The 20,412-nt window shown below is 38.7% G+C and overlaps 2 protein-coding genes across 3 annotated transcripts in view; both read left to right on the top strand.

Moving 5' to 3' along the window:
• Positions 1 to 12,211, top strand: part of ppp3ca (protein phosphatase 3, catalytic subunit, alpha isozyme) — a 33,091-nt gene extending 20,880 nt beyond the window's left edge. For both annotated transcript variants that reach the window (XM_042432187.1, XM_042432188.1), the window contains 8 exons: positions 2,310 to 2,387; positions 2,523 to 2,617; positions 4,894 to 5,019; positions 5,128 to 5,205; positions 5,707 to 5,791; positions 5,984 to 6,081; positions 6,726 to 6,776; positions 9,234 to 12,211. In XM_042432187.1, coding sequence (XP_042288121.1) covers positions 2,310 to 2,387; positions 2,523 to 2,617; positions 4,894 to 5,019; positions 5,128 to 5,205; positions 5,707 to 5,791; positions 5,984 to 6,081; positions 6,726 to 6,776; positions 9,234 to 9,412 — 790 coding nt within the window. In that variant the 3' untranslated portion in view covers positions 9,413 to 12,211. The remainder of the gene's footprint in view (positions 1 to 2,309; positions 2,388 to 2,522; positions 2,618 to 4,893; positions 5,020 to 5,127; positions 5,206 to 5,706; positions 5,792 to 5,983; positions 6,082 to 6,725; positions 6,777 to 9,233) is intronic.
• Positions 12,212 to 13,218: 1,007 nt separating this feature from the next.
• dnajc18 (DnaJ (Hsp40) homolog, subfamily C, member 18) lies at positions 13,219 to 19,943 on the top strand. The gene is made up of 8 exons (XM_042432291.1): positions 13,219 to 13,694; positions 14,637 to 14,805; positions 15,937 to 16,082; positions 16,506 to 16,712; positions 17,091 to 17,203; positions 17,576 to 17,685; positions 17,785 to 17,957; positions 18,158 to 19,943. Exons 1-8 carry the CDS (start codon positions 13,565 to 13,567, stop codon positions 18,280 to 18,282), a joined length of 1,173 nt encoding a protein of 390 aa, XP_042288225.1. The 5' UTR covers positions 13,219 to 13,564; the 3' UTR covers positions 18,283 to 19,943.
• The last annotated feature ends 469 nt before the right edge of the window (positions 19,944 to 20,412 follow it).

Below are 20,412 nucleotides of genomic sequence, written 5' to 3' on the forward strand. Positions count from 1 at the left end.
ACAGAAGAAATTACTTATGAGGATGGTTAACATGCAACAAATCAGATCACAAGTAAACTTTTTAATAACATATCTTGAAGAACTACTACCATATTGTGTAACTAGGTCAGTACCTATGACTGGATTTAATGAATGCAGCAGTTGGTAAAAATAAAGGAACCACAAAGGATTTGTCAGAATTCATGACTGGTTGGGAAGCTAATCAAACTATAATCTATCTTCTTTTTTCTAACCCAGGAGACACAGTTTGAAGGAGTGATGCAGTCTCTGAATGACATAACACAATCTTCTAGGTATTACATAAGAACTGTGGTGAGAGCTGCTAAATGGTAGGCTATATTCACACTGCAGCTGGAAGTGTCCCAGTTCTGATTATTCGTCCTTCCTGTGTGACACAGGTCTGATGTTCTCTGTGCAGTGTGCAGTCGAAACTTTTCATTTCTCCCACTGGAAAAAAAAAAGTTCTGGTCCTAAATCCGGTCCAAATCATATTGGGAGTCATGTGGTTTTTATCTTCTTTCTCCATGGGACAGCTCAATGTCAGTCTGGCCAGAAAAATATGAAGGATAACTTCAGCATGAAATCACAGTCAGTCACAAGCAGCACTAGAGAGACGTTGTATCACAAGTAATCAGAGTTTGAAACAAGTCAGTAACAACGGTGGCCTCGGTAACAGACTGTCAGATGGAATGTCACATATTCATTCTGCCTAACTGTTGTTTTTAGTTTGTCAAGGTGAAGGTTTGTTCAAACTAATTATGATAAACTTTAATTGGTTACTTTTTGAAGTGAATGGTAACAAGAGCTGAAGCTAAAGGGTCAGAATTGAGCTTGTAAGCATGCAGTGTGGGGTTTCTGTATAGTGTTGTTTTGACTTTTTAGGTGTCAAGAAGTCATGGATGCCAACAATAACACACAAAAAAATTCATCAATTTATTCACAATTGACCTATTTGTTCCCTAGGAGAATGTGGAAAACTACAGTTAATCATGATAAAAGACTTGATGAATCTGAGATCAATTTAAAATTTTAACTTGCATAGATAGGATTTTAAAAGGTAAGATCAAGTAGAACGAATAAAATAAAACAGATTAAACAGGAGAAAAAAATTACAGCACAGCCATACTGCCCTATAGAGACCTAGTTTGTAGTGAGTCAATAGGAACACCCATCAGCAACATAAGGCGAAATATGTTGCAAAACAATTTAGACACTAACACTCAATGCTCACATTAGTAGAACTGATCTTTCACCATTACATGCATAACAAGCACGGATGCAATATGTTTATACCACACAACATCCAAAAGAAAAAGATGTTAGTTCACTACACAAAATTAATTCTCTATTTATATGCAAATACTGCACATAGGTAAATGACTGCAGTGTAAGAGCAGCCAGCAAGACATCACCTACAAGAAGAACATCAGCAGCCTCATGTACTAACATTTTAAAGCACACAAACACAACAAAACAGACCCAAGACATCAATACTGACAACATGCATGTTAGCACAAGCACAAACGAATACTTCTCAGTGTGGTTCCAAACTCAACACCACAGACAAAAATACTCCACTTCTGGCTTGATGTGCACCTCTGTGGCTGACCAAACGACCAATGAACAGAGCTGGGAAATTTCAGCAGCAGCAGTTGGAACAAAGACACAAACAGCAAAAAGTTATTCTTCCAAAAGGTTGTCCTGAGGCAACATAAGCTGACTCTTTAGGCAAGTTTGCTTTTAAAATGCAGCACGTTTGCAGCAGTAATAGAATAAAAATAAAAATAATTGGTGGAGCATCGGCAGCTTAAATAGACCTTCTTATTGCAAAGGGTGCGTTGGATGTATGTACAGTATGTTGCAGCTTTGCTTGTTATTGACTAGCTCGCAGACTTTGCTCCCTCTCAGGCACATTTCCTGTCAAGTTAGAGCTGGGGGACAGGAAGCTCTTACTGCCGCTTACTAGGCTATTTCGTTTTGTACTGCAACAGGTAGCAGTTGAATTGGTTTTTCACACACTTGCATCATCCTCAGCAAGGCTTTCATAAATGTATTCATGAGTGATAAATCTTTGTTGTTTCATTTGCTGGTGAGTGAAATTATATCAAATTAGTGATGACATTCTGTTGTGTGGATGGAAAAAACAAATTTAGTCAATTTATGATAAGATTGTTTGCTTAATTGAGTTGATTTGTTCTCTGTCATACTGATGCTTGCTCTGCACTGTTACGTTACAGTATACTGTTTTAAAAGCATGACATTTTTTCAGTGACATCTCTAAATCCAATTTTTTATTTTCTCTTCTCCAGTTATCCAGCTGTATGTGAGTTCCTACAGAGCAATAACCTATTATCAATTATCCGAGCGCATGAAGCACAAGATGCCGGGTATGTTCACTTCAACACACATTCACATAAAAAGACACACAAACAAAAATACAATAGATACATACCTACATATGTAAGAACAAGCCTTCAGAACTGCCTTCTTTCTGTTTTTACCGCCACTTGACGGCATTAAAGCTACCGGATGTACCGCAAAAGTCAGACCACTGGATTCCCATCCCTCATTACCATCTTCTCAGCACCAAACTACCTGGATGTTTACAACAACAAAGGTCAGATAATCTCTTTGCTCATTTTATACCCATCCTTGGTTCAGTTTACAGTTTCATTTGCAGTTCTGTCAGTTACTGCTCGTGTCTGTATGATATTTTTGCAAAGTAACAATGTTTTTTTTCTCACTGAAATGTGCCTGAATGATATTGAGCTATGTGAAATGAATATATTGGGCTAAAATTATCAACATTTTACTTGTGAGTGAGAAATATATTATGGAAGGTATTTTTATCTGTGTTTTTGTTGTTTGCCATTCACCTTTATTTGGTGCAAGATCCTATGCACAAAAATCAATTATTCTCATATATCATATCATTTCTATTGCTATGTAAAACAGACAGGCCTTTAGAGATTAATTTGCTATAACATTTAATGTTAGAACTGTCAACTTGGTGTACCTCTGGCCTTTTAACTGCATGTAGGTTATATTTTACAAAAAACAAATGGTTCATTTGCATTTTAGAACCCACAAAAGGCAGCTCTTACATCTGACAAAATGACTACCGTGGGGTGGTCTGACTTACTTATTAAAATGGTTTAAACAGCATAAACTGGAGTGAATGTGGCAATGTAGCTGCATTTAGCTTGTGAACAGGCATAAGAATGCATTAGGGAGCCCTTGTTTGTTTGTGTTCTCAGATCTGTGTCTTGGTTGCCATGGGCTATGGGAGATGGGGAGCGTGGGAGGGACTGTCGGCATCGCTGACTATCTCCATGTGGCTTTATCCCTCTTGATGTAACAGTGTCAGCAATCCCTGGCCTCAGCTAGGCCATCTAGTGGTTGATTTGTCCCATTTTCTGCTCGCACAGGCTGCATATACAGAGGAAGCTGTGTGGAAAAATATTAAACTGAGCATCATCACTGAACTCGAATATATTTGAAGAGAGCATAGTTGAAATATAATTATGCGTATGGCTATAAAAATATGCCCTGCAAAGATCCTGCACAGTGCACACCATAAAACAAAACGACAGTCAGTTTATGTGCTGTGCAGTCTGCCATTGCTCTGAATGTTTTTCATTATGTAAGTATAGATTGGGATAGAGGGATAGATTTAACCACATTACAGCCTTTCTTTTTTTCTGGTAAATGTTCGTAAAAACATCAGAGGATGTATATTGAATTGTATTAGATATTGCTTTAGTAGCATAATAATTCTGGTGCAGGCTATTAACTAAAACTGCTTTGGTCATTCAGTGTTCAGTGTACAGCAGCTGCAACAGAGACCTCTTTAAAGGACCAGTGTGTAGTATTTAGGGGATCTAATGGCAGAAATGGAATATAATATTTATAAGTATGTTTTAATTGGTGTATAATCACCTGAAAATAAGAATTGTTGTGTTTTCATTACCTTAGAATGAGCCATTTATATCTACATAGGGAGCAGGTCCTCTTTCACAGAGCCCACCATGTTGCACCGCCGTGTTTCTACAGTAGCCCAGAACGGACAAACCAAACACTCTCTCTGGAGAGGGCCTTTCACATTTTTCACGAGTTTCGCGGCCACTGCAAGTTCTCCTGTATGCTTGGAAGGGGAGGAACAGGGAAGGGGTATTCAGTTGGTTGCAGTCTGCAACCCCACCGCTAGATGCCACTAAATCTTACACACTGGTCCTTTAAAGTCGGACTGGCACCACATAAGTACTACAAATTAGTTTTAAAAGAGAAAAAAATACAGTGAAAAAACAGTGAATATTTGCCTGAATTGTGTATATTCTTCAAGTGCTAGTGAAGGTGTATCTATCTGCTTCACACATGTGCTCAAGTAATTCTTTGGTTATTATGCTTTAGCAAAGATTGGGTGTGTATGTGAATGTATTTGCCTCTGCAAAACATGCCAATAAAGGACTGATGCTTTGCAACCTTACCTCTCTGCAGAGAATACATACTGCCTAAATACAGTACATCATTACATGTACTTGTCAGTTTTCTCTGTATCCTGAAGATTCCTTTCAACCACATTGTGTACTTTGTGATGCCTTCATGAGCCAAGCAATAACAAGACAGACTAATTTTGGCTCTCTAGACCTCAAATCTTTGTGTTTATCACATACAGCTTTGAGACTCTGGTTCAGGAAATCTAGATTGACTTATTATTGTTTAGCCTGCTGAGTTCTACATACTCTACATATATTATATTATTATACTGAAGTATTGATGAATTACTACTTTTTGTGTGTAAAAAAACTGTAATATAAATCTATAGAGTAGAGTAGAGTTAAAGATTTGAGTGGACAATTTTACGCTACTGTATCTTTTCTGCTTTCCCAACAGCTGCTGTACTGAAATATGAAAATAATGTCATGAACATCCGACAGTTCAACTGCTCACCCCATCCCTACTGGCTGCCCAACTTCATGGATGTCTTCACCTGGTCTCTGCCATTCGTTGGAGAGAAAGGTTTTTCTAGAATAAAGTCTTTTTATATCTGTCAACTGTTTTTAATCCTAATATAATTATCTGTTATCTCTATGTTCAACTCTTTCCTACACTCTGTTTCCTCCCCAGTCACGGAGATGCTGGTGAATGTGCTGAGCATCTGCTCTGATGATGAGCTCATGAATGATGAAGATGAGATCTTTGATGGTAAGAAGTCCTCTTAGTAACTATTTCATAATTTATCATTTCTGTTTAGCATTAGTTCATTGTGGGTTCAGTTCAGTCAGAATAAACTAAATTGTTTTTTTCATGGAATAAAATCGGCACATTTGAGCTGTTCATTTTCATATCTGAACTATCTGGCTAAGGATTTTAAGCTTCCTTTGGCTTTTCATTTGTTTTTACAGAGGCTTCGCTGTTAAATGCTGGCTTCAATTCATTGCTTTTACAGTACATGCCATTAATTATCACTTGATCTTGATAAGTTAATTAGGTAAAGCTCTTAGCCCACTAAGACAATGTCTATTGCATCAGAGAGGCCAATAAACACAGTTTCTTATTCATTACATAGGACTATAATGACAGAATCGACATTACAGTATACAGTCAAATTGGCATATAATTACAGTACTAAACAGTTTCTAATGCATTACACCGGCTTATAATACAGTATCTATTGTATCATTATGACTTTTTTTTTCTTTGCAGCCAATGCAGCTGCAGCACGCAAGGAGGTGATCAAAAACAAGATCCGTGCTATTGGGAAAATGGCCAAAATGTTCTCAGTTCTCAGGTAGACTGTAGTTTATGTTTGTGTGGTGTTTGTGAAGGTATATATGAGTCTATATTGTCAAAATGTGAGACTGTGTCAGGTGTGCATGTGTATAAACTGTTGTCAGAGTGTTAGCATAAAGTTTTTATTCCAGTTTGATCAGGGTGCAGTGAAGTTTTCTGACCTGTTTACCCGTGTCTGTGATTCCTGCAGAGAGGAGAGTGAAAATGTGTTGACGCTTAAGGGCCTGACGCCCACTGGCATGCTGCCGAGCGGGGTTCTCTCTGGAGGCAGACAGACACTGCAGAGTGGTGAGTACAAGGCTCGGCATAAGCCTCTTCTCTATCCTTTCCTCTATCTTTTTTTCTTCGTCACCAATTTTTGTCCTTCCATTGCTCTTATTTCTCTTTCAATCTTTCTCCCTGTGTCTTTAATATAGAGCAGCCAGCAAGCTTTTTTTGTAGCCTCTTAGAGGTGCTCTTATTACATTTAGGCTATGGAAGAGCAACCTAATGTTACTGCTGTCTGCCTACAGTAACACATTTCAGAAACCACAGAACACAGTGTAACACCTGCATCACAATCATCGCTACAGGGACAATTTAAGTTGTGAAACCATTTTAAAATATCTAGTGCAAGGCTAGTACAAGCACTGCAAACACTGTCCACTTACCTAAAATCTTTTACAATCTCAACTCAACCTGTTACTTTTTCCATATCTCTATCACTCTCTCTCTTTGGATCTATCTTTGTTATTTCTCATATGAATTTTCTAACCATTGACTGACACTTAATTCTCTCAGTATTAACGCATGGCGCTCCTCCGAGTTTGGCTCCATTGCCGCTGAACATGTATATCTCATCTGGTCTAACACAAGCCGCCTTTTCACCGGGGCTGCATTTTACATTTGCATGGCTTTATCAGGAGTAACCTGCTCCCCTCCTCCCCCCTCAGCCACCATTGAAGCCATTGAAGCCGTCGAGACTCATGATGAGGACAGAGAAGGTAAACCTGTGCCCCCTCACCCCCACCCACCCCCACCCCAGTCCTGACATATTGTCATGGTTTCCTGCCATTGACATTGTCCATGCACACAACAGCTCACACAATCAAAACTCCATCAAGCAACATTTCACGGAGAGGTCTGATGCTGGTATGGCTGGCACTTTACTTTGCAGTACCAATGATTAAAAAAATGCATTTTTAATGTTAGAGAGATGGAATAAATTTAGAACTGATGACCATGAGTTGAATAATATTTATTTATTGAATAAAATAGTGAGAGAATTATGCACATTTTGTAAGGAGCTGGTGTCTAATGGGTGAGGAGAAACATCTTTGGGTGCTGGGAGGATTCAGAGATGCTCAATCACACACTATTAGTAGTATTTGCTGGGTGGGAAGCTGGTGAGGGATCTGAGGCACCTGAGATCTGAGGAGACAATGTGCATCTTTTGCGTTTTTTATAAAATGGCAGGTTCCTCCATGTGTATCAGTCTACTCCTAGCTCCCATCCACACTCACTGCCCATTCCAACATAGAGAGACTTAGCATCAACAATGACTGTAGCACACACTGGGAATTGGCCAAACTGGGGTAAAAGGAATATCTTTCTTTCTAAGGCATCAGGAGATGTTCATGATAAATTTGCAACTGCAAAGTCAAGTGCTGCAAGAGATGCATGACTAAAATACTACATTGTATTGGGTTTGGCTTGTAAATGGCCTCATCTGGTTCCAAAAAGCATTGCATGCACAATAACAAGAAACAGACCAGAGCATCGACATGAAATATGCATCTTGAAGCCTCAGTTCCTCGTGATATGTCTGAGGTAATCACTGGTCACTAACCAAGAAGTTGTGAGACAGAAATTTACACTACTAGCACAAATATATTAAAAAGAATCTACATGTATGTCTTATTTCAAATAAGTGACAGGATGGTAAACATTCACACTGATTATGATTAGAAATGTATTTTGGGTTTTTTTCACAGTGAGGTGAAACAAATGTCTTAGTTGGCTGCTTTTGTTGCTTATGTGTTTGGATAACTTAGAATTTACAATGATACAGGACTTTCTGGACATCTTTCTTCCTTACTTTGATGTATTTTCTGTTGAAACGGGACACTGGGGTGGGACATGATGCAGTGAGACACTTTCAAATGTTTAAACCAACAAGATATAAGTTGTGATAATGGCAGTTTTATTTAATGAAAGAGGCAGACCAGTCGTACACAACCTGCGCCGCTTATAGGAAAGGAAAGGAAAATAATAGAAGCTGCAGTTCAAACAGGTAGATGGCATGTCGATGTCGCCTCATTTCCTCCTACAAGCTAAAAGAGTCAAATGTGCTTCCATTTTAACATGTGCGCCACCTGCTGGCAAGAACTGTTACAACTAATTTTTTTTGCTTTTATGTAGTGTTTGTGAGTGTTTCAGCTGGAACATATGGCACAAGGAAGGTGCAAGTGTAAAACTGCAGTAGCTTTTACTTTCTGCCATGTCAGTAATTGTCATGTCATGTCAGCTGCAGAGAGAAAACTGAATAGCATATACTGGTAAGTTAGTATGTAACAATCAAACCAAAAAATGTCATATTTTAATGGCCAATTCATACTTTCTGCATCCGTGTGGCTGCAAGGGTCCACGTTAATCTGCGTGACGTAAATGTCGTCTTCTGCCTATGTCTGCGAGGGTCTGCGCAGCCACTCTGCTTACGTCTGTGTGCAGCCCAAACACATCAATTACGCATGTGCTACAAAAGCAAACTTTAGGTTACTTGCGTAATTCTCTGAATAGCATGAGTGAAGAGAACAGGAATGCCTGTCTCGTCTACTGTATATATGTACTGTATTCATGTTCTCATTAAGCTGTTGCTATTCTTTTTTCAACTTTTTCCCGTTGTTCAGCAACAAACAGCAACTCCTCAGCTGCATTCAAACTCAAAACAGTCCTGTATAAAACAATACAAGGGGCTGTGTTGGAGTGGGCATGTTGTTTAAGTGTCAGTGAGACAATTAAATACAATCCAGCAAGTCCAGATAGAGTAACAGATTATTGCGTTTAAAGGCTGATCAGAAAAACACTGCACGATGGTTTTTAATACTCAGACTGGATTTTACAACTCTGCTACCGTGTCCGCAGACCTCTAAATAAAGTATGAATGGAACTGCGTGCACATCCGCGGTCAAATCCACAGCTGTCCGCGGAACGCATAAAGTATGAAAAGGCCTTAAAGCATCACAGTCATACAGTATGTTTAGTGCACTGATCCGTTATTGAAATAAGCTCCTTTGTTCCTAATTAAGATTGACCTATTATGTATTCTTTGGATATAATACATGGGGAATCCCAACAGCAGTTTAAATATTGGGGTAAATAATTTTAGAGATATACTGAGATTGTATTATTACAAGGTGAGTCTGATCCTTTTATATGCGTTCTCTTCCTTTTCTCTCCAGCTATCCGTGGGTTCTCCCCTCAGCACAAAATCACCAGCTTTGAGGAGGCTAAAGGCCTGGACCGGATCAATGAGCGCATGCCACCTCGCAAAGATGGGGTGAACCACGTGGGTCACTCCATGGGAAAGATGAATATGTCAGAGGCAAACGGCACGGATGACAACAGCAACATCCAGTGATGTGCTGTCTGAGCCTCAGAACCATGCTGCTGTTGCGCCGTGCAGCAAGACATTGCCAAATCGGAAATTCAGGCCTCAGAACATAGAAATAAAACAGGCCCACAGACAGAACATGAAATCTGCAGCAAATCTAAAACGGGCGAAAAGGTCATTTATTTCATGACAGTATGTCACCGCACAGTTGGGGGAGGGGGGAGCTGGGGTTCACAGCAGGGGGCAGGGATAAGGAGAGGCCAGCGGGCTGCAGCTTGACTGAAAGAGTGTGGTTGAAAGTTGTGTCTGCCTGTTGTTCCCTTTCTCAGTTCAATTACAGACTGCATTGTTGGGGGTTGTGTTGTTCTGAGTGCTGACAAATGTCTGCTCCTTCATTGCAGGGCCTGACAGAAGACATAATTGCAGTATCCATGCCACACAAATCATTTTACTGTTTTATAAAGTGTTTATTATGAATCACTCACAAAGTCACTTCATGAGGAAAATAATCTTGTTTACCAACATGTTTTGCAAGTATTAACAAGTCACAACACTGTGTGAAAGTAAAAAGAAAGGAAGCAAAAAGTAAAATGTGTACCTTGTAAATCTTGCAGTGCAATCTTACCAGTGGACTTTAATTTATTGATTTACCTTGTAGTAAGATGCCATCATCCTGCAAGGGAAAGAGTGCTCTGTCCTAACCACCATCAAACTCCAACTTACTCTCAGCACTCTCCACTACTGCTCCTTTCCTCACCTCCCTCATTACCAGTCATCTCCTAGCAAGAAGTAACTTGGAGGGGTTGAGGGAAGAAAGGGAGGGGATGAAAAGAGCTCACTGTAGGTACCTCAGCATCACAGATAAAACACCATCATTAATATCTGAAAATGTCCTTAAAAGGAATTCACTATCCCATATGAACATGCAACTTCTTATCAATGTCCATGTTAAGTGAATTTCAAAGGGTTATATTTTTATCCAGACCATCCTCAAAGTTATTTTCTTCCTCTTCATTAATTGTTAAAGCAGCTCACATCAGAGCAGCACGGCATTTGATCAAGCTATACCTCGCACATGTTCAGATATCATGCGATTCACTCTCTGGAAAAGTATACACTTGAGCATCCTCCGCTGAAAGGCTTGGATCGTGGTTTCCTCATCACTTCTGCATTGCTATTGACTTGGCAACAAAGCGGCACTAACACCCGTTTCTGGACCCACAGAGGAAAAGAGTGACTTTGAACTTTTGAACATGCCCTGCTGTCACGCACTACTTGATTATTTCTCACCGGCTTTGTTGCTAAAGCTAAAGACAGTCACTCAAGTATACATTAGCACCCTTTGAGTTTTTGCACATATTGCTGTGCTGCAAATTCAATGAGATTTCATGCCTAAGGTCTACAAAAAGTACTATATCAGAGTGAGACGGAAATTCTACAAATTTGTGAATGCAGAAAATTAGAATTTATCCCTATTTTACCACATACATTTGAAATAAATAGGCTTAGATCCATCCTGACATTTATGTAGGGGATTTGAAGAATGAACAAAAATGTGGATTATCTTAATTTAAACTTGTCAGAAGCAATTCCTTAATGAAAACTGAGCACATTATGGACCAGACTTTTGGTTTATGAATCTATCTATTGCATCTAAGTGTGTTAATCATCCTGCTTCCCTGTTTTTCAGTCAGTTTTTCTAATCCAATTCTACAGTAGAATTCAGTGGAGAAACAGGCGGAGAAAAACTGCACTGACAAGTGAAAGCGAAGCAAACATACAGTGATCCAAATAAAACATAAATTTTCATGTCCAAATATTGTGTCAAATACTTTGAGGAAAAGTCCTCTGTATCCTAAAATGCATTGTTGCACTGAAGGGGTCTTTCTGACTGATAGAAGAAGAGAAATGAAACAAAATATTAAAACTGGTTCTGTGAAAATATATAATTTGGAAAATCCCACTGAAACCACAAACTCAAGCAACGCATACTATCACATAAATTTCTAGAATTTCCTTTCTACATTAATATTTTTTCTACTTTATATTCCATCTTTCTATTTAATGATAAAGGTATGTGAATTAAGGATGGACAAAAACAGTGATTTTTAACACAGCATCTATGGTACGGAACGCATCAATGCATGCAATTAAGTTCCTAATTGTTATGTGAGATTATAATTGTGATACTGTAGTTGTGTTTCAAATAGTAAACTTGAATTATTTTATTTTTGAATTATATTTGTAGTTTCATTTGTCTTGTTTTATAAATTTTATATATAGGCTTCCTTTGATTGGTTTTGTCCATTTTTTTCATTCTGTTAATTATTACCACTGCTTTTAATTTTATATTGAGTTCTTGTATGCAGAGATGCCCTTCTAAGGTGTGAAGCCTTGTGTTTATTTTTCTGTTGTACTGATGTACAGAAAATGTTCAATAGTGTGAATGAATATAATCTCAGTGAAAAGCAACTTTCAGGCTGCCAAAGCATGATAGCATGGTTTTCAGATGTAAATGAATTGGACACAAAGAAAATCATGTGTCACACTTACGTTTAACAGGAAACATTGTACCCTGGTTATATTTACTGCTGATATTATTATTGTTACAATTTAGCTTATGGTTATTTTCCTTCCTCTGTTTCTGGTTCTTGTATGGTCTACATGCATATTTCAACAAACAACTATAATGGGTTTTATCTTGCAACATTTTTTATTATCTCTGGAAATATGTTTTGGCATTTGACTTCCTAAATGATACACACATTGTAAGCATGCCCTATGGGACAAATCACATTTTTTTACTCTTGAATAAAATATGCATGAACAAAATGTTGTTGCGTAGTTTCTTAATCACAGAGAGAATTTTCACCCTGACAGACATCTAGATATAACTCCTCAAATACATAAATAGTTTTTATTTGTGTACAATGTCGTCAACATTGATTTTTGCATTGGCTACACACTAAACTACAGCATCCTACATCTAAGTAAAGCTGCCTTAATGCCCTATCAAAATGTATATTCAGATCAATGACCTATTGTTACAGTGATGTGGAAAATTAGCCATTTTATGAAATGGTAAAACATAATCCAAATTAGCTAAATATGTAGTTTTGTCGGTTTGTTTTTGTTTTCACAAGACTATTTAAAATTTGCCAACATTTTAAAATAAACGCAGCAATGTGCCACTTGTTTGGTAGGTGTAAGAAAAACATCACCCATCAAAACAATTTGATATATTAATCTCCTACAGAAGCACTTGAATGCATCACAGCCAGGCTCTGACCTGCTTGAAAGACTTTGAAGGCAGCATCACTCTCCGTGATTTAACCTTCTGTTTTTTACAGACACAATGGAGTAAATACATTAACAACATGTGACATTAAGACAATAACAGAAAACACTTAGTCATCATAATGAAATAAAAATAATATAAATGGCATGACTTCACTTTCATTTGGTTGATACATTCAACATGGTAACAGAACATATAAGGTAAAAACTAATAATAATAAAATAAATGAAAAAAATAATATAAAATAATAACAGAGATGGTAAGCAATATAATCTTATTTCTTTAAAAAAAAATCTTTGAGCATACTTGGGTTTCTACCATTGACTGTAGAAAAAATATGGATGGATCAAATTAATATTTTCGATGTATCTCGCGCATGTGGATATATATTTACTTGACAGTGTCTTTGGGTCATTTATAAATGAATTTAACTCTGGTGGTTTTCTATTAGTTTTGTTGTATTCTGCAATTTTACATTAAAGTCAAGTCTCATTTGTTTTCCCCCAAAAAGGGGCGGGGACGTGTAACGGGCCAAAGTTCCCGGATGTGTGACGTATTGCCGGTCTGATGTATATATCAGGATGGCCCTTTAAACACTGCCGAAAACCCTGTTCATTTTTCAGTCTTTCAGCTTAAAAATGGCCCAGCCGCAGGCCTGTTTGCAGCCTGACAACAGCCGCCATCGTCTGCTGACCGGAAGGTGCGAAGGACTTGAGTGACTGCAGACCTGCGCCTAGCTAACGTTACGCAGCTGCTGTCTGTAACCGAAGCTAACAGGCTATCTAGTTGTAGCTTGCCATATGATATAGACGCACATTGCACATAGGGACAGACTTCTACAGACAGCTAAAGGCTCAGCGAAATAACCCCGTAACGCCGAAATGGATGACAAAGACGAAGCGGACCGGCTGATAGAGAAGGCGAAGCTGTGTTTACGGTCAGGACGGAAAGATCGGGCACTGCAGCTGCTGTATGAAGCTCAGAATATTTACCCCAGCACCCGGGCCAGAGGTATAATTACCGTAGCTGACGCACATTCAATGCAATGGCAGCCCGACGAGCTAATGTCAATGTTGGGCAACTAAACTATCTCGTCTCAGCCTATTCAGTGTAGAGGATGTGTTCTCAGATTATAGGATGAATTCACAGATGTAGCTAGGATTGCTATTTTGCAGATAGGGACAGAAATGAGCTATTTAGCTTTAATACTTAATGTCTGCTGAGGCTGCATGCTTAAATGTAGGACTCCCTCCCCCCTTGCAGCTATATATTCATTCACACAGCTCAGACTGTGCAGTGCTGTGCTAAAATCTGATTGTGTGCAGTTGCTTTACCCTGCCTAATTGCTTTTGCAGTAGTGGCAGGATAATGAAGCTGTCATGGATTATTTTTCTAGCTTTTTGAACACAAAGTGCATGATGCAGTTAAGTGCTACATGGTCTGCAGCTGTTTGTATTATATTTCACTCATTGTGCAAGGGGCCTAGGAGTGAAAAAAACTTTTTTAAGGGACAGTAAACAGTCAGTGTCACTTTACTCATGTACAGATGGGTGACAACTGGAAGGACAAACCTTAATAAATGAGTAGAGACACATAGTGAATGTAAATGCTTCCACACAGGCCACAAGGAATCAATGAATCATTTGAGGAGTTTGAAAATGATGTGAATCATATACTATGGGTTTCACATTCACCAGATCACAACCCATTTAAGCTCCTATGAGAGATTTTGGATACTTGTTATTTTTTCCTTTTGATTTCTCACCCATCTGTATGTTCAGAACCTGCCAGGGATGTACTATGCACAATGCTGGTTTGTGTTGGCTGGTATCCTTAATTTCCATGGTCACTTTGACTGTCATCATTACTTTTACTGTGCAGGCTTTCTCCATCTTCTCTCTCTAGTAGTCCCACCTGAATTTTCAGTTGACCTCAGACACTGTGTTCTTGTAGTGCTGATAGATGCCATAGCCAGGAACGGTGGCACTGCTGCTCCAGAAACGAACCACGTGCCCCCGCCGACAGGCTGGAGAGACGAGGACATTGGAAACAACCAAACAAGTCATGCGAGTGGTGATGAAAAGAAGAGCTACACAGAGGATCAACGCCAGGGTGTTCACAGGTGCACACAGACTCTTTACTCTTTTATATATATTTTTTCACACTGTTACAGAGTGACAGACTGACATTGTTCCACACTATGTTACTGTGGCTGTGTCCCATCCTCTGAGTAATCTGGCTATTGGTCACACACTAGTTTAGGACTGTAACTAACCATTATTTTTATTATCAAAGAATCTGCCAATTATTTTGTTGATTTTTAAAAAAGAAGTGAAATATGCCCGTCATAATTTCAGAGTCAAGGCGACATCTTTGAATGTCTTATTTTGACTGACTGACAGTCCAAAATCATAGCTAATCTGTTTACTACAATAAATGATCATTTATAACATTTAAGAGGCTGAAACCAGCAAATTTTTTGGCATATTTGCTTAAAAAAATGACTAAAACAGTTATTCGATTATCAACTTGGCTAATCAACTAATAGACTAATCATTGCACTGGTTAAAGTCTTCTTCCTAATACAGGGGAGTGAAATGATTGTAATTATAATCACTGCTCACCAGTGTTTATGTTTGAAATAAAATGTTTGTGCAGACAACAAAAATCAAAAGTGAAGGGAAACAAAATACTTGTCTGTTTCTCTGTTGATCTATTCTTGTCCAACATGCTAACTGGTTCAGTTCAAAGAAACAGTGTTTCAGAATTTTTGATGCTGGAACCCATTAAGACAATTAGGACAAAGGTTTTCCAAATACGCGCTGAAAACAATATGAAGCTATTCTGCTCATGGTTTTGGTTCTGAATGTTGCTGCTGCACAGCTGCCACAGATTTACACTCAGATGGAAAAGGTGTAATGTTATGTAGCATCACTGAGAATGACTATTAGCTCCATCTCTTCACTACAGCAACAATATCCAGTGGTTTATTCACTTATTCGCTGTATTTGATAAATGGTGAAACAGTTGTGCGCAGGGATCAATCACAACCATTCCCCACCAAATATCAGGACTGAGGCAGCCAGTTTAAACTATGTGTTTATATGTTTATTTACATTTGACTACTTGTGTAAAGAGAGTACACCTGCTTGGCTAACATCTAATAACCTCATATTAGCTTGGGAGAGAGTCATTCTTTTAGTTTTGAACTTCTGGCTTGTATTCTGACATCCATTGTGCTTTGTTTCTGCAGGATAAAGAATTGCAAGGACTTTTATGAGATCCTCGGTGTTCCCAAGAATGCTAGCGATGAAGATTTGAAGAAGGCATACAGGAAGTTGGCCCTCAAGTTCCACCCCGACAAGAATTTTGCTCCAGGAGCCACAGATGCATTCAAAGGTACAAGTTATTGAGTAGAGAAGAAAGGAAAAGTGGATTTTTGTTCATTCTTCTGCAACATACAGTGGTGGCAAAACTTATTTCAAAGCAATGTATCTAAAAAAAAAAGAAGCTTTTTTATTGGATTAATTTCAACCAAATTGCTGATCCCACAAAGCAAATTCTTGTTCTCAGTTACCACCTCTCAGCAAAGTCAAAGGTCACGGTCAGTTCAAGAACAGAGCCCTTGAGCTGGTAGTGCCTGTTTAGACAACAGTGAGCAGATACTTGAAGCTGGGTCATCCAGTTCAACCAGTTTTAATTCAGTCCAGAAATCCTGTCTTTAATTCCCTTGTGTTAACTGCTAACTAACACCAATTCTTACTGATTTTTAAGGAATGGCTGCCAGCATCATCAATGTCTCCCCCCCTTCTCTCCCAACAGCAATAGGCAATGCATATGCAGTGCTAAGCAATTCAGAGAAGAGGCAGCAGTATGATCAATATGGAGATCAATCTGCAGCTGCAAATGCACCCCAACACTCCAGCCATAGTCGCCATGGACACTACCGAAGCTTCCACCGAGACTTTGAGGCTGACATTTCCCCTGAGGAGCTCTTCAACATTTTCTTTGGAGGAAGGTTTCCCACAGGTGAGCAGTCATGAGCTATGAGGACGAGTTGAGATGATGATGATGCAGAAAAGTGGCATCGCAGCATTAAATAAATTCATAACCCAATTTTGGTCGGTAATTTATGAGAAATCTGACAATATTTCCAAAACAGCTGGCATGTTTTCCCAGTAATTAATTCGACAGACCAGTAACAGCCCATTTGAATAATGAATAATAATTTTAATTTCATTTTAAATGCTCCACAGATACAGTAGGGTCCAAAAGTCTGAGACCACTTCCCTGAATCAGACTTTTGGACTCTGCTGTATGTTCAGTAATTTAGGAATATAATCTACTGTAAGTATCTGTTATCTGTGGAAGTGTAGGTGCTACAGAACTGTGTCCGTCTCTCTTCAGGAAATATTCACGTGTACACCAACCAGGGAGCCTCCTACTCTCAGTTCTATCAGCCTCGTCGTCGACGTGCTTATGAGAGGCGCGAGGAGGTGGTGGAGGACAACCAGAGTCAAGTCAGTGACTCACAAACCATAAAGATAAATCCCTGTTAAACATCCACACATATGTAATCTTCTTTGTGGAAATAAGGCATTATTCTAATCATTACCAAGCACTGGATAGCCATAGCAACACAGTATTTTAGGTAGTTTTTAAGGGTGCATTTCAACATGGTTGCAGCCCTCTAGTGACTGTTTCTTATTATGATTTATTTCATGTCACTCATTTACTTTCCTCATAACTGAAGTACAGTTATTGCTTCGGAAGAGCGTGGTTTACTTCAAAGACACAAAAGTACTGTGCTGGCATGACTACGCAGTGTATCAGTGCGGCCTACGTACAGTACAGTATTCTTTCTAATCTGCTCTGATTTTATCTTCCCACAGAACACCTTCACAGCTCTTCTGCAGCTTCTCCCCGTGCTTGTGTTAATCCTCATATCAGTATTTACACAGATGATGGCCACTAACCCGCCCTACAGTCTCTTCTATAAACCGTGAGTCTGTCGTACCGTCAACCAAACTACAGTATTGACTTTTTAGCAAATCCTGGGGTCCTTCCTTGAATAAATCAGGGTTATGTGTTTGGGTTTCAGGTCCATGGGGTTGGTGGTGTCCAGGGAAACGCAGCACATGGGTGTGCCGTACTATGTGGATAAAAGTTTTGAGAAGGAATATCGCGGAGCTGCGCTGGAGGAACTAGAGAAAACCATAGAAAGCGACTATATCGAACACCTGCAGAACAGCTGCTGGAAGGAGAAACAGCAAAGTAAGCAAGCGGCGCGCATGGCTTAAACAGGGATAATCTGTTTTTAGTTAGAGTGCAAGTGTCACTAATGAAGCTCAAATCTTTATTTATATACAATCTTTGATATTTTATCTCATTTCCCATGACATAAGCAGATTTACATCATGTAGAAAACTATTATAAATAGTTGTGATGCATCTTCCTCCTGTTCTCCTTTTCAGAATCAGACTTGGCAAACCTCGGACAACTGTACCGAGATGAACGATTAAAGCAGAAGGCAGAGTCGATGAGGCTGGACAACTGTGAGAAACTGCATCGATTGGTCGGGCGTCAGAGGGGCAAATGAGGAGTTAACGTTTCTTTACAGACTCATCTTGAACTATACAAATAATACATTTTATCGAGGTGTGTAATTGATCCAATCTGGCCACTTTGTAGAGAAATCTCTTTGGGTACAGCGCAGTGGGAGATGATGCCACTGGAAACAATGTGCCTTCTCTCCTCATGGATGGTAGAAAATAAGAGTTTTGCATGTTAGCTGCTGAACCTGGCTGTCGGTGGTCGCAGCGTTAAGTGCAAACTCACCGTGGCAGTGTTGTATGATGTCTCGACGCCTTTAAACTTTCTTATAGAAATGGCATGAAATACGGGGTCTCCCTTTGGGGTTATGAAGGCAGTTGTATGTTCACATACACATGTTTTATTTGTTTAGGTTTTTGTAGTTTTACCTGTATTTATTTTCTTGTTTTGTGTCCTCGCTGAAACTTTTGGTGTATTTATTTAATAGTTAATAGACTGAATGTTACTCGAGCATCTCGGCTCATCTTTTATCTGTAGGAAGTATTTAATTACAGTAACTTAAATTATACTGTAGTCTCTAAACAAATCTGAGAGCATCTGTACTGTGAAATGACAGAGTACGTTCTATTTATGATTAAAACATAGACAAATCAGACATTAGGAAGAACTGTAACATCTACTGTATACTGTAGTTTATCAGGCAAATTGACCTATGGCACTATAGCTGTAACGGCCATAGGCATTTTAAAAAAAACATGACCACTGTTTTATGATTAAGTTGCTTGTTTTACGAGGTTGTAATTGCCAAAAATGAGCAGTCTCCTACAGTAGATCTTCCCACTCCCTGCCTGTCACTCACCTGCTTGCATAGGTGTTTATTCTATCAGTCATAAAGCTTCTGCTATTCAGGAACCAGAGTTTGTGTGTTGCACATGTTTTGAAGAAGTAGTTTTTTTTGTTTTGTCACAAGCACAGAGTCCATTTCAACCAATTACACCTCTCACAGTCCTGCTAAGTGCTCCTGGTGTACCTGGTGAATACGGGAAGCTCATTTGTGAGCTTTTCGGCCCAAATTTTATAGATGTTTTATAAACCCTGCACCTTTTAATTTATACGGATGTTTTGTAAAGAAGACACATTTTGTTTTCTGAACTTGAACTGAATTAAGAGTTTTATTAAATATCTGTGGACGTGATCAACGTTCTCCCACGGCTAGGAACTGGAGTTTTGACTTGTCAGGTCTTGTCATGAGGAGGACGCTAACTTTGTGCAGTTATATTCTTTTTATTTTACCAACCCTAAATCATTCAAACTCTTTGTCGCTGTGCACTAAGACTGCCAAACTGCCTTAGCTGTTCTCAAACTTGTGAAATGTTCAGGTTCATCTCAAGCACTTTTAAGTTATTCTTTAACCCTGTGTTCTATATTGTTGCATGCACCCTAGTGAGAGGCCCAAGTGTTTTATTAGTTACATATTTATTTTTTGGCAAACACATCTTCACGACTACTGACACACTAAATGTTAATTAATTAGAATATTCAGGTCCACACACAGTAACTCACAAAACATGGAAAACATTTACTGTGATAAACACAAACCAGGTTTTGGCATCGGTTTAGTGTGGTAGTACACGTGAGCAATATAACACTGCAGAATTTCAACTTTCAGCCAAAAATACCAGAAAATTAAAGATGTAACCATAATTATGTTTTGGCCTGTCTCATTCATTTGTGATTTCATGGTGCTTTGACTCTTGACTTCGTCTTTTGGTGACATTATTCAACCAGGAGGGGCAGATGACACACACATCTGCATGTGAAACTCCACATATTTCATGATTAATGTTCAATACCATCATTATAATACTACAGATTATCCTGCATGAGGTATTAAGTTTATTTAACAGTGACATTAAGTCCATATAGGCTTCTTGCAATGTCAAGCTGGGCTATTAGTCAATTATTAGTGTCTCTTTATTTCAAGGTGATAATTGGGAATCTCCAATCAGAAGTTGTATTTAAAAACTTCTAAATCTAAATCCTGTTAAATATTAAACAAGAGGAACTTTGACCAAACATACACAACATTACACATACAGTAAATGATTCTGTATATTTGCAATGTGGCCTTAATCTGATCCATCCAATTACTTCCTTGAACATGAGAGTTGGTCTA

This window comes from Thunnus maccoyii, chromosome 13, assembly GCF_910596095.1.
Source record: "Thunnus maccoyii chromosome 13, fThuMac1.1, whole genome shotgun sequence".
In the NCBI taxonomy this organism is placed as follows: Eukaryota; Metazoa; Chordata; class Actinopteri; order Scombriformes; family Scombridae; genus Thunnus; species Thunnus maccoyii.

Bases quoted from the DNA above. Each gene is read 5' to 3' on its own strand.
- dnajc18 (XM_042432291.1), top strand. From the start codon at position 13,565: ATGGATGACAAAGACGAAGCGGACCGGCTGATAGAGAAGGCGAAGCTG. The intron at 13,695-14,636 runs GTATAATTACCG...GTGTTCTTGTAG, and splicing joins CCCCAGCACCCGGGCCAGAG to TGCTGATAGATGCCATAGCC. The intron at 17,686-17,784 runs GTGAGTCTGTCG...TTTGGGTTTCAG, and splicing joins TACAGTCTCTTCTATAAACC to GTCCATGGGGTTGGTGGTGT.